The sequence below is a fragment of the Panthera tigris genome, chromosome X, assembly GCF_018350195.1.
Source record: "Panthera tigris isolate Pti1 chromosome X, P.tigris_Pti1_mat1.1, whole genome shotgun sequence".
NCBI classification, from domain to species: Eukaryota; Metazoa; Chordata; class Mammalia; order Carnivora; family Felidae; genus Panthera; species Panthera tigris.
In genome coordinates this window covers 106993647-107008417 of record NC_056677.1, presented here as the reverse complement: position 1 = coordinate 107008417, position 14771 = coordinate 106993647, and the positions used below count along the sequence as shown (strand labels likewise).

Below are 14771 nucleotides of genomic sequence, written 5' to 3'. Positions count from 1 at the left end.
ATGTTGAGAGAGAGCGCATGTGTAAGCAGGGAAGGGAGAGGGAGAATCCCAAGCAGGCTCCACACTCAGCGGAGAGCCTGACATGGGGCTCAATCTCAAGACCACGAGCTGATATCAAGAGTTGGATGCTTAACGGACTGAACCACCCAGGTGCCCCTTTGTGGCTTAGCTTTTAAAACTTCTAACAGATATAATAGTTAATGGTAATATTTAATATTTGTTATTATGGGTCCTTATTCTAAATGCTGTATGTAAATTAATTTCATTTAATTCTTATGATTTCTCTATGAAGTAGGCATGATTATTATCCCATGTTATACTTGAGGAAACTGAGACTCAGGCTAAATAATTCACTCAAGGCCATATAGATGGTAAATAGATTATGGATATGGGATTTCAATCCAGGTTAACCCAGAGGTGTTTTGGTTTTGTTTCTTGTATTTTGGGTTTTTTTTAAAGCTTAAAAAATTTTTTTCATGTTTATTTATTTTGAGAGAGTGTGAGAGAGAGAGAGAGAGAGAGAGAGAGAGAGAATCCCAAGCAGGTTCTGTGCCATCAGCACAGGGCCTAATGCGGTGCTCAATCCCATGAACCATGAGATCATGACCTGAGCTGACATCGAGAGTCGGATGCTTAGCCTACTCAGCCACCCGGGATCCCCTAGCCCAGAGGTTTTAAAATATGCACGTACACACATCCATCCATACATTTAGCATTGCTATACATAGAAACATTGCTTTAGAGCGGTGTTATAGTCCGCATACCATTGGCATTCCCCGAGACCCTTTCAGGGGTTTGTGAAGTTAAAACTGTTGTGATAATTACACTGAGACCTTTCCTCTTTTCACTGTCAGCATTTGTACTGATGATGCAAAAGCAATGGGGGATAAAACTGTTGGTGCCTTACTATGAGTCAAGGCAGTGGCACCAATTGGGTGCTAGTAGTTTTTGTATTAGTGACCACCAAACACTCACAGAAAAATTTCACTTTCACTTAAGAATAACCTTGAAGATGTAATAAATTACTAATTTTATTTTTTTAATTAAAAAAATTTTTTTAACGTTTATTTATTTTTTTGAGACAGAGAGAGACAGAGCATGAATGGGGGAGGGTCAGAGAGAGAGGGAGACACAGAATCTGAAGCAGGCTCCAGGCCCTGAGCTGTCAGCACAGAGCCCAACGCGGGGCTCGAACTCACAGACTGTGAGATCACGACCTGAGCCAGAGTTGGACGCTCAACCGACTGAGCCACCCAGGTGCCCCTTAAATTACTAATTTTATTAACTCTCAGTCCTTGAATACAGTTCTTTTGAAATACTGTGTGTGATGAAATAGGTAGTATGCATAAATGATTTCTGTATCTACAGTATAAAGGTTTTCTTGAGGAAAACCACTTGAATTGTAAGTTGAACTAGCTGCTTTTTTTTTTTAATCCAAAGACATTTTTGTTTGAAAGGATGATCGGCAAAGCACCATGTATTAATTATTGCTGCATAACAATAGGATCACAAACTTAGCAGTTTAAAGCAATATGCAGTTATTATCTCATGGTTTCTGTTAGGAGTCAAGGCATGGCTTTACTGGGTCCTCTGCTTCAAGGTCTCACAAGGCTGCAGTTAAGGTGTCAGCCAGAGCTACCATACCATTTAATATTGCTTCCAAACTCACATGGTCATTGGCAGTATCTAGTTCTTTGTGGGTCATCAGACTGAAGGCATCTGTTTCTTGCTGCTGTTGGCCAGAGACTGCACTCAGTTCCTTGTTATGTAAGCCTTCCTAACATGATTGGTTGCTACCTCAAAGACAGCAAGGGAAAGTGAGTCCTTAGCAAGACGAGCTATATACCATAGTCATGTACATTCTATCACATTTGCCATACTCTGTTGGTTAGAAACAATCACAGGCCCAACCCACACTCAAGGGGAGATAACACAGGGTGTAAATATTAGGAGGGAGTCATGGGGCCACCTTTAGAATCGCCCACACAGTTTTTCAGTCCTCAAAAATGTACAAAGTGTGCCTGTCACAGAAAAACAAAAACAAAAACAAAAAAAAACCTGATAGTACTCTTGCCAATGATAAGATTTGAGCTTTCAAGCAAAAATTAGATTTTTGTGGGGGCATCTGGCTGACTCAGTGGAGCATCTGACTCTTGATTTCAGAGTTGTGAGTTCAAGACCCATGTTGGGGACTTTAAATAAAACTTCTTTAAAAAATAGATTTTGGGGGCACCTGAGTGGCTCGGTTGGTTAAGGGTCCGACTCTTGATTTCGGCTCAGGTCATGATCTCACAGTTAGTGAGATTGAGCCCCGTGTTGGGCTTCGTGCTGACAGCGCAGGGTCTGCTTGGGATTTTCTCTCTCCCTCTTTCTCTCTCTCCCTCTTTCTCTGCCCCTCCCCTGCTTGTGTGCACACATACACACTCTCTCTCTTAAAAAATTAAATTTTAAAAGATAGATTTTTGGAAAACTTGTATCTGCATTCTGAAACAATTATCAATAATAATATGAGTTCTGGAGTAGTAGTTCAAAAAACCTGAATTGAAAATGAGAGAGACATGGGGCGCCTGGCTGGCTTAGTCAGAGTAGTTAATTTTAGCCCCACAGGGGTATAGAGCTTACTTAAATCAAGCTGTATAAGAAAAACAAAGAAAAGAAAATGAGGGGCTTGAGTGCTAATTCTAGCTAGAGCATTGTCACAACCTCAGTGGCCCTCATTTTCTTCATTTCTAAAATAAGAATATTTACCCAAACTACTGGCTCTCAAACTTGGATCCTCTAAGCATCCACAGGATGTTTTTCTTTTTAATTAAAACAAATTTTTAAATTTACAGCCAAATTAGGTAGCATATAGTGCAACAATGATTTCAGGAGTAGATTTCTTAATGCCCCTTACCCATTTAGCCCATACCCCCTCCCACCAACCCCTCTAGTAACCCTCTGTTTGTTCTCCATATTTAAGAGTCTCTTATGTTTTGTCCCCCTCCCTGTTTTAATATTATTTTTGCTTCCCTTCCCTTATGTTCATCTGTTCTGTGTCTTAAAGTCCTCATATGAGTGAAGTCATGGTATTTGTCTTTCTCTGACTAATTTCACTTAGCATAATACCGTCTAGTTCCATCCACATAGTTGCAAATGGTAAGATTTCATTCTTTTTGATTGCCGAGTAACACTCCATTGTATATATATACCACATCTTTTTTATCACAGGCTGTTTTTAATAAAAAGTTAGTAGGTGTTCTTGATAATGGTAGGCTGCCAAAAATGTAAAAATTATTTTAGCTGGAATCAGACTAATTCAGTGGTTTCTCATGCTATCATAAGCTGTTTGGCATTTAGGGGGAAAAAAGCAAAAAGGAATATAATCATTTACATGGAGATAGATGAAAATCATTCCTACCTTTGACCTAGGGAAAAAGAATAATGGAGTGGGTGGTATCTTTCATATTAAAAAAATTAGAAACTAGAGTTTACTCAGACTCAGAATTTTTTGTTTTTGTGGGTATGGTTGTTTAATCAAAGTTCCTCAGTTTCCCAATCCTAGGGAGCTTTTAGAAAACAGTTTTTTTTTTTTTGTCATTTGATCTGGGGTGAGGCCTGGGCATGATAGATTTTTTTTTTTAACTCTCCAGATGATTCTAATGTGAGCCAGGATGGAGAATGACAGATATATATTTTCAAATCAATTGAGAATCCTATGTAAGGGAATTTTCTCTGAAAACGTTAAGCTTCATTCTTCTCTTACCACAACAGCTCTTTAGGGCAGTCTAGAAGATAATTTTGTGTGTGTGTGTGTGTGCGCGTTTCATAAAAGTTTATGAAACAAAATAATTATAACTTTTTACAGGATTTTACAAAGAATTTATCACAAGTTGAATCGGATGATTCTTCAGATTTACTGTTTGACTTGACCCAGGATACAATTCCACTGTCCCAGGAGGGATCAACAATTTATATAGAAGGTTTGGCTTAGCACATTTTATGAATATAATAAAAAGAAACTTAGTGAATGTACATGTGGATTGAATTTCTATTTTGAAACCCATACCTTCATGTTAAGTTTTTCATATACCATAAGATAGAAGCTAATAATCCCTGACTGCCTTTCTTGTGTGATTTCTTGTGTATAAATTTGAATTTAATAGTAGAATATTGTATTTCTTTCTATTAAGTTAGCTAACATGTATTTTTTTAGCTCATTCTCACTTGGAACCAGCCATGGCCTGAAAAATCTTAATATAGTTTCTGTGAGTCAAGAAAGTCCCCTGATGTCCTAATACTATCATTTTTTAAAAAAAGTATTAATCATTTGGAAGGCCATTAGTATGAGAAAAAGCACATGGTTATAGTTGATTTTTTAAATAGGCTAGTGTCTTTCTTTCCAAATAAATCATGTTGATGTGATAGTTAAATATGATTATAGAGTATTATTATAAAAAGGCAGTCTTTAAAAAAATGGTTATTTGCACATAGTAAGTACCTAGTAAATATCCATTGAAGGAATAATGAAAATTTTCAATTGAAGTATTACAGTTCTTTGTGTACCATAACAAAGTTCTTCATTAACCTGAAATAAATTAGTATGCCATGAATTTTACTTAGTTAAAAATTCCCTTATAATCATAGCCATTTCTATTTGTATATTAGTAAATTTGTTATATTTCACTAAATGGACAGAGGTATGTAAAGATTTTTTAATATTTAAATTGTTTACTAACAAATTCATGCACATTTACCAAACCAAAATAGAAAAAACATCTATAGTAATATGTGTGCAAAAATATTTTTCCCATTTTGATAATACTTGGTTTATTTACCAATCTAGGGTCACTTATCTAAGTTAGTAAAATAACCAAGAACCAAAATAAATGAGAAGGTAAAATAGTTGTCTGAAGTCTGATTTTATAAAGCACATGGTCTTTATTCATAGAAAATGTCTGAAATCTTGAAGCTTCTAGGGGGTAACAACAGTGACACCTAATCCTCTTGTGAATTGTTGTACTATAGGGAGTGGAACTTTGCCTTGATGGTAAATGGGGTTATAGTTGATTAGCAAAGTATAGGTTTGAGCCTGTATTCTAAAGGTTTTTGTGGCCTTTATCATGTCACATCTTTAGGTTTCAGATTTCTCATTTTATTGAAATAGATACTTTTATTTTTGTCAGATAATACATTCATTCTCCAGACCTGACGTCAGCCATTTGGAGATATAATTTTAATTCTTGCTCTACTTATCTCAGAGCTTTTTTGAGGCTCAAATGAGATAAGTGAGAAATGATAAATGCATTAAAGCTTTAAAGGACTTGACAGTAAACAGTTGTTAGAATGATAATTGCGAATGATAATATGTATTATGTGTTCAGAAGCCTGATTAATGGACTCCTGTCTAGAATAATCATAGAAAGTCCTTGGAGAAGGTTGGATTTGAACTTGATTTTGGAAGAATGAGAATAGGATTTTTATTGGCACTGTTGAAGATAGTGAATGGCACAAGCCAAAGACAGTAGAAATAAACAGGTTAAGGGGCTAGAATTTAAAACTATTGAGCTCAGAGTGATTTTATTTAACTTGGGAATTTACTCATGCTTTAAAAAATTATATATGAAACAGTCTATATTTATTGTACAGCCTGCTAGATAATCAGTTGCCAAAATAACAGCAATCATTGGTTGTTCAAGTAACCTAAGTATCTGAGAAGAATGTTGGTGATTACACAGAAATTGATCCCAAGTGCCTGCAGTATAGCTGTCAGTAAGCATGTGCTTGAAGATGGGAAAAATCATTTCTGTGTTATCTTAAAGAATGAAACACATATTTGACAGTGGAGCCCACTAATACAATACTCTCATTTTCTGTTATTTGTCTGTTCTACTGCTTCTATTACTGTACAGTTGGGAGCATTAAAATAGGATGTGCAGTTTTAGAATCTTTATCACAAAGTACAGTTGTGTGTTATTTTCTACAGGACTTTTGCTGGGTCTGGTTATAGCCTAAATAGCCCCACTTCTCTTGAAAATACCCTGAATTACATGATTCTTTAGCCTTTAAGGTGATGGTTTTCAAACTCAAAACTGTCTTTAGTAATGAAATCTCCTCTCAAACAAAATTTTATGTAAGTCTAATTTTTTTAAAAAGGTAAAAGGAGAGTTTTTCTATCTGATTTGCCTACTATATTCCCTAAGACAAAACCATTAACCTCAGGGGAATACAGTTTGAAAGCCATCATACTTTTTTAAGTTTTTCATATGAATGTGTGAGGTATTATCATTCAGGATTAGTTGTTTGTACTTTGTTCATGGGTTTAAATTACTTGTTTATTCCCTATCAGGTTGTTAATAAGTAGAAAAAGAACTTTTTATGAGTATCTTAAAGGTTTTCTCTAAATTTTTAAAATAAAAGTTGTTTTTGTTTACAAGCCCAAAGGTGTTTAAGCATCTGAAGGTAAATCTGTTTATGGGAACTGAGCTTAGAATGTTCCCTGTGCTTCAACTTTTTTTTTTTTGCTGAAGATTTTTTTGGTCTGCCTTCTTTTATGTTACCTATTTATATATATTTCTTTATGTGGAAGTATTTTTAGAATTTTCTTGCATAAAAAGTTTATTTCATAAATTGTTCAAATGTATGTAGTTCATAATAACTATTTGTACAATTTCTATCTTGATCATATAAGTTTTGATCATTCTGTATTGTCATTTGTATGCTATAATTCATTTATATTATCTTTAATTTAGCTTCAAAGTATTTTTACTTAAATTTAAATGTAAAGCCATTTTAGTAGCATTTGTAAGCAATGGTCTATATTAAAGTATTTACAAATATTTTCCCCACTATTTAAATCATTGTAGGTATAGATGAAACTCTGCCTATAATAAAACGTTCTTCTACTTCTAAAGTAAACAGTGTTAATCCAAAAAAGCCAAAGACCAGTGAAAGTGGTTCTGACATAAGTCCTTGTGCTTCGTTGTCCTTAACTAACTCTCCTTCGGTGGCATCTTCCCATGTTATGATATCAAAAGGTAAATATGAATCTAGCATGTGAAATAGAAATTATATTACTTATACATAAATTTTAGACATTCTAATGAATTTTTAAACTTTTATTACTGGTTGTTTCACGTTTAAAAAAGAATTTGAGTCACGAAAGTCCTTAATCTGTTTTAGGTACAAATACCTCATCACCTCACTATAAAACTGGAGCGCCTTTTCTAAGATCTTGTCCGAGGTGCAATGTAAAGTTTAATCTTTTGGATCCCTTGAAATATCACATGAAGGTAAAATTTTTTCAAAATTTGAATTTTAAAAATACTGGCAAGTTTCTGAAAACATTAAGGATCGGTCCATTGTAAATGCTCGTTTGTCCGGGTATTTAGATAAGGAATCTTCTCATTGATATTTTCATATAACTTAAGTAAAAATTGATATTCATGATCATTGTCTTTATACAAGATTTAAGAATCTTTCCCAATCATGAAATTTTAAATTTAGCTTATGTGTACTATAGTATATGTATATTGTATTTTACAGGGGGCATTAGAGGATACCAAGTAATCCTTCATTAATTTTATTAGATGTGATAATAGCTTTATCAGCCATAAAATTATCAATAAAAATATCCATTTTCTGGAGCTGGATGATGAAGTAAGGTGAAATTGACAGTGTTTGGGAATTGCTTTAAAACTAAGGATGCTAGACCAAAGCTTTAGATGTTGCTTTTCCTAAGAGATGTGATTGTCATTGATCTCTCTCTGAGGCTTTAGAATATATGAATACATTAAACACAGTGTGTAGTACTTTAAGAAATAGAATAGTCCCGAGTGAGGAGGAGATCTTCCCTACCTCTGACCCCTTTATTATTTTTTTAATGTTTATTTTTGAGAGAGAGAGAGAGAGCTGGGGAGGGGCAGAGAGTGAGATAGAGGATCTGAAGCAGGCTCTGCAGTTTCAACGCAGAGCTGGATGTGGGTGGGACTTGAAATCATGAACCGTGAGATCATGACCTGAGCTGAAGTCGGATGCTTAACCGACTGAGCCATCCAGGCACCCCTCTCCAATCTTTTTAAAGTATTATATCTAGAAGACTGTAAAAAGTCCAGTGTTTCTTTTAGCGACAGCCCTCAGAATGTTTGCAGGTATTGAAGCTTTCCCAGGTGAATCATTTATTTCTCAGATCTTAACATTTCTTTCTCTTCATTTCTGGCATTTTTTTTAATTTAAAAGTTTTTTAAGATTTATTTGTTTTTGAGAGAGTGCAAACGGGAAAGAGATGGGGACAGAAGATCTGAAGTGGGCTCTGTGCTGACAGCAGCGAGCTCAATGCAGGGCTCGAACTCACGAGCTGTGAGATCATGACCTAAGCCAAAGTTGGATGCACAACTGACTGAGCAACCCAGGTGCCCCTCGTTTCTAGCATTTTACCACTTGCAGGACAAATGTCTATGGCAAATCTCATTTGCAAAACCATTTGCCCCTACCCATGAAATGGTTCATGGGTGGAGGAATCCTCTCCTGCTCCTGGATGGCCTCCAATCGAATTGCTTTATTCAATCCCATTGCTTTATTCAATCCCAAATGGTTCCCAGATAAGTTAGTCCCATGCACCACAGCTACCAAGTCACGCAGGGGCTGCAGCCTTTGTCTGATAAGGCCCGCCAGGCCCTGGGCCGAGGCACCCTTAGCCAGCACTCACACACGGTGCTTGAATCTCTGTACATACTATATTTTAACTTCTAATGAAAATAATGTATTGATCAGAATATTTTATTGACTAGGTCATGCCATTCTTCAAACCTCTTGTAAAGCAGACATTTTGTTAGGTGCTTAATCTTTCATGGTACTTAAAAATTCTTTTCTTTAACGTTATTTTTTTTTTGTCTGGTGATATACGTGTGTCACGTTACTCAATGAAAATCTTAGTCTTGGCATTTTAGTGTTTATTCATCAGGCAGAAACTAATGGTAGAACATTTCATAAGTAATGCATGTTACTAGTTGTTACAGGTTAATTCTAGCTTTATGTTGGTGTAGGAAGCTCTTGAAATTAGGTTTTAGATATTTCTTTTTAAAAAAAATGTTCATTTATTTTGAGAGGGAGAAAGAGAGAGTGGAGGAGGGGCAGAGAGACGGGGTAGGGGTGGGGAGAAAGAATCCCAAGTAGGCTCTATGCCCAATGTGAAGCCCGTCCCAGGGCTTAATCTCATGACCATGAGACCATGACCTGAGCTGAAATCAAGAGTCAGATGCTTAACTGACTGAGCCACCTGTATTGCAGTGTTCTGTGTTGTCTGTGGAAAGATAGTCTGTAGTCTTGTATGCCCAATATAAATGGCAGGCAGGGGGAAAAGAGGCAAGAAAAAAGGCCATGTAGATTATATTTAGGAAAGACGGGATGAGAAGAGTGCAAGGCAAAGAAGCAACTTAGGAAAAGTTCTTGCTGTTTCAAAGACTGGCAAATTTTTCACTGAAATTCAACATTTTATAAAAAATGTAGAAAGAAGTGTCCTAAAATTCCAAGTACAATCTTTTTTTTAAAATTTTTTAACGTTTATTTATTTTTGAGAGACAGAGAGTAGGGGAGGGGCAGAGAGAGAGGGAGACACAGAATCTGAAACAGGTTCTAGGCTCTGAGCTGTCAGCAGAGCCCAGTGCAGGGCTTGAACTCATGAACCATGAGTCATGACCTGAGCCGAAGTCAGATGCTCAACCTACTGAGCCACCCAGGTGCCACTCCAAGTGCAATCTTTATTCTTGGGCAAAACTGTATTTGAATATTGAATATTTGAATATTGGAAATATGGTTATTTCCACCTCCCTGAGTGTGATTCCCGTTAACTGAACTTTGGGTTTTGGTTTTATATAAGAATTAGCTTTTACCAGCATTTTCAGTTTTCCTATCTATGTAATATAGAGATATACTTGATGTTTCTACGTTTTACATTATAGATGGAAAGTGAAAAAAAGGGCTGACTTTTTTAGTTATCCTTGGTTTATTTAATTGGGGGTGGGTGGGTAATATAGTCACATGATTCAAAAAGTGTAAGAAGGTAGATATTCATCATCCCTTACCATCAAGGAAATGCAAATTAGAACTAGAGTGAGATATAACCTCACACCTGCCAGAATGGCTAAAGTCAGCAACAGGTGTTGGCAAGGATGTGGAGAAAAGGGAACTCTCTTGCACTGTTGGTAGGAATGAAAACTGATGCAGCCTCTGTGGTAAATAGTATGGAGGTTCCTCAGAAAGTTAAAAATAGAACTACCCTATGATCCAGCAATCACACTACTGGGTATTTACCCAAAGAATACAAAAATACTAATTCAGAGAGGCACATGCACCTCTATGTTTATAACAGTATTATTTACAGTAGCCAAGATATGGAAGCAGCCCAAGTGTCTATTAATAGATGAATGGGTAAAGAAGATGTGGTATATATACGCAATGGAATATTATTCAGTCATAAAAAATTAAATCTTGCCATTTGCAGTGACATGGATGGAGCTAGAGAGTATAATGCTAAGCAAAATAAGTCAGAGAAAGACAAATTCCATATAGTTTCACTTATATGTGGTATTTAAAAAACAAAACAAATGAGCAAAGGGAAAAAAAGAGAGAGGCAAACCAAGAAACAGACTCTTAATTATAGAGAACAAACTGATACCTACCAGAGGTGAGGATGGGTGAAATAGGTGATGGAGATTAAGGAATGCACTTGTTGTGAGGAGTACCAGGTGTTGTATGTAAGTGTTGAATCACTGTATTTTACCCTGAAACTAATATAACACTGTATGTTAACTAACTTGGATTAAAATAAAAACTTAAATAAAAAAGAATGTATACAGTGAAGAATCCCATCCTGTCTCCTATTTGCCTGGTTCCCAGTATGAGTTGCAAACGAAATAATTTTTTTAATGTTTTTTTACTTTTGAGGGGTGGGAGGAGCAGAGAGAGAGAGAGAGAGAGGGAGGGAGGGAGACCAACAATCCGAAGCAGATCTGAGCTGAGAGCCCGGAGTCCCATGAGGAGCTCAAACTCAGAACCTTGAGATTATGACCTGAGCCCAAGTCGGACGCTTAACCAACTGAGCCACCCAGGAGCCCCAAAATATTTTTTTATTAATTTTTTTATATACTCTTTGACATTCTTTCTGAATGTATAGGCACACGTGAATGTTCTTATTTTTCATATATTTTATACACAAATCATAGCATATTACATATATTTCTTCACTTGAAGAAAGTGGCACACATGTTCTCTAAAATGTAGCTTTTATTCATTGTAGTATTGTTTGTGATTAAAACTATGTGAGGGTTTTACATTTTAGCTTTACATTTTTATATTTCAGTTAAATTTTTATAATACTACAATAAGGATTTCCGTTTTGAAAAAAAATGTGAATTTTAGATTATTTGTGGATAATCTTTTGCTGTTATTATACATATGTAGATTGGAATACCACAAAGATAATATTTTCTTCCAAAGGAAGTATTTTAGAGTGTAAATGAAACATCCTATTTATCTAAGGCACATTACTAAGCTTTAAAGTATTATTTCATTTAATCCATAGAAAATTCTTCAGGCTCGATCTTTTTCTCCTTGTTTTATAGCCAATTAATTGGTATAGCTGGGATTCAAACCTCAGTCTCTTTGATGGCAAAGTCCAGGTTCCCACACTTTTCTCTCTGTTTTGAAAATTGTATGGGCTCTTTTCTTGGATGTTACATAGAAACTTGAAAATAAGGGTTGTTATTTGTTTTTAAGAGTATGGAATTTGATAGTTATCAGTCAGTTCTAACATACAAATACGTTATTTAGGTTCCTGTATCTTCATTTATATTCATCTACCTGCTCTGTCATTTTTTTAAGTTTCAAATTAACACTATTTTCTTTGATGTCTTCCAATTCTGTTTTAAGGCTGCTGCTATTTAGGATATAGATGGATCTATCTCTTTTAACTTCATTGTGAATGTATCCTATATCATTTTTATAAAGTGTTCCCTTTTTGGCCTGGATTCTATTTTGTTTGACATTTATATTCTTTATCTTTTTATTTTCACCCCTTCCAAATCACTTTGTTTTTGGTACGTTTCTTGCTTCCACAGAGTTGTTTTTTCTTTTGTGATCCTGTGTGAAATTTCTTTTTTCAGTAGTTGAATTAAACCCACCCATTTGTATTGACAGGATAGATTTAATTGATCTGGTAGGTTTAATTGGTCTTGATTCTGTCACAATTTTTTTGTTGTGTTTTATTTTTCTAAGCTTTTCATTTTGTGGTTGCATTGTGAGTATGTAGTTTGAGTTTTTAGAAAAGTTTATATTTTTGATCTCTAGTTATTCTTAAAGAATTCTTCTAGATAAACTCCACAACTGCAAATTGTGTATAATAAATGAATTAGTTTTATCTAATTGAAAATTAAAAGTTTATGTATGTAAGTATTCCACATTAGGGTCAGTTTATATGAGGTCTTGGGTTTTGTTTTTTTTTTTAAGTTTATTTATTTATTTTGAGGGACGCCTGGGTGGCTCAGTTGGTTGAGTGTCCAACTTCTGCTCAGGTCATGATCTTACAGTTTGTAAGTTCCATCCCCACATCAGGCTCTGTGCTGACAGCTCAGAGCCCGGAGCCTGCTTCAGATTCTGTGTCTCCCTCTCTCTCTGCCCCTCCCCCGCTCACACTCTCTTTCTCTCAAAAATAAATTAAACATTAAAAATTTTTTTTAACTTTATTTACTTATTTTTGAGAGAGAGAGAGACAGAGAGAGAAAGAGCATGCACACTAGTAGGGGAGGGGCAGAGAGAGAATCCCAAGCAGGCAGTGTGGAGCCCGTTGTGGAGCTCAAACCCACAAACTGTGAGATCATGACCTGACTCGAAATCAAGGGTCAGACACTTAACCCACTGAGCCACCCAGGCACTTCTAAGCTATATCATGACAAATATGAAATGAATGACTTTAGGCCAAGGATCAAATTATTATTAAATATTTATATCTGAAAATTTTACTTACAAGGAAAATGGTATTAGATATATAGCTATCCCTGGTCTTAAGGTTTTTAATTTGTTTTTGAAATTATTAAGATATGAGTGTTTATTGTTTGAATTTTTTAGATTATATGAAGAAAGAAGCAAACATTTTGGTGACTCTCTCTCCAGATATATTGCCAAGCATATTTTTACCTAAGCTGGCCCTAGTTATAAACACAGAATCATTTTATGGCACCTAACTTTTTAGAGAGATGTAAATAAAACATACATATATTTTTTTCTCTTTCAGCGTTGTTGTCCAGACATGGTGAATAAATTCTTGGAAATGATTAAAGCAGAACTTATAAATACTGAAAATAAAAATAAGACTGGTGCAGAAAAAGGAAAATTAATTATGTTAGTTAGTGACTTTTACTATGGAAGACACGAGGGAGCTGTCGATGATGAACAGAAGACTTACACAACTTTTAAATGCTTCAGTTGCTTGAAAGTTCTTAAAAATAATATTAGGTATGTAAATATTTGTTACTGTTTCTGTTTGAAAATTGGTATGCTACTGATGTAAATATCGTATCTTTATTTTCCTGTGCTATCCTAGATAAGCAATTTTAACACTTTCTACTAAGAATAAAGGCAGATTATTGTGTCGAAAATCTTTTGTTTTTTATTATATTTCAGGTGTTTGACACTTAGATCCACTTTGTTGTATTTTTTTAATAAAGCTTAAGAAAGGAAAAAATTTGTTTTAACTTAGAGAAAAATCACATTTGTCTGTATTTATCATTGAACTAGGAATTTTCAATGAGATATTTTTATTATTTAGCTACTTTTGAATCTACTTTTCCTATCACAAGAACTACTTCATCCAGTTTGACCTCCTCCATATTAGTCTTATTTAATGCTCTAGTTTTCAATTCATATGTATCATTTTTACCACATTTACCTTGCAGAGAAAGTGATATTTTAAAAATATTTTTTTAATTTTTTTTTATTTTTGAGAGAGAGAGTGCACAAGAGGGGAAGGTGCAGAGAGAGGGGGGGACAGAGGTTCCAAAATGGGCTCCACACTGACAGCAGAGAGCCCGATGCAAGCCCAGACTCACGATCTGTGAGACCATGACCTGAGCTGAAGTCAGACACTCAACCGCCCCTAGAAAGTGATATTTTTTGATGATCTTTTTTTTTTTATTTAAAAAAAATTTTTTTAACGTTTATTTATTTTTGAGACAGAGAGAGACAGAGCATGAACAGGGGAGGGTCAGAGAGAGGGAGACACAGAATCCGAAACAGGCTCCAGGCTCTGAGCTGTCAGCACAGAGCCCAACGAGGGGCTCGAACTCACGGACCTCGAAATCATGACCTGAGCCGAAGTCGGCCGCTTAACCGGCTGAGCCACTCAGGCGCTCCTGATGATCTTCTTTAGAGAAGTTCCAGTTTATGAAACTTGTCTGCTTTTATTTTATAATTTAACATATTTTAAAAGTAGAGATATAATTCTCGATTTTGAAGATTTATACGTGTATGGTTTAAATTTTAGGAACTTACACTTTGCAGTCTTTGAGTAATATGGCATATTACTGTCATCCTAAGTAAGATAGTAATGAACAAAGTAACAAGCAAGACACACTGACTGGTATTTTTCATTGGGTATGTAGTCAGACATTGTTTTTTTCAACATTTTATTATAAAACTTTTCAAATACTCAGCAAAGTTGAAAGTATTTTACAGTGAACATCTGTATACTTACCACCTTGATTCTACCATTAGCATTTTACCTCACTTGTGTTGCCATG

The 14771-nt window shown here is 35.3% G+C and overlaps 1 protein-coding gene across 7 annotated transcripts in view; it reads left to right on the top strand.

The window, feature by feature from the left end:
* The window catches only part of ZNF280C (zinc finger protein 280C), an 82862-nt gene that overhangs the window by 17746 nt on the left and 50345 nt on the right, over positions 1-14771 (top strand). For all 7 annotated transcript variants that reach the window (XR_006213385.1, XR_006213384.1, XR_006213383.1 and 4 more), the window contains 4 exons: positions 3848-3962; positions 6846-7016; positions 7162-7271; positions 13268-13488. Coding sequence is in view for 1 of the 7 variants with exons in the window: in XM_007085446.3 (XP_007085508.3) it covers positions 3848-3962; positions 6846-7016; positions 7162-7271; positions 13268-13488 (617 nt within the window). In the remaining 6 variants the exon portion in view is untranslated. The remainder of the gene's footprint in view (positions 1-3847; positions 3963-6845; positions 7017-7161; positions 7272-13267; positions 13489-14771) is intronic.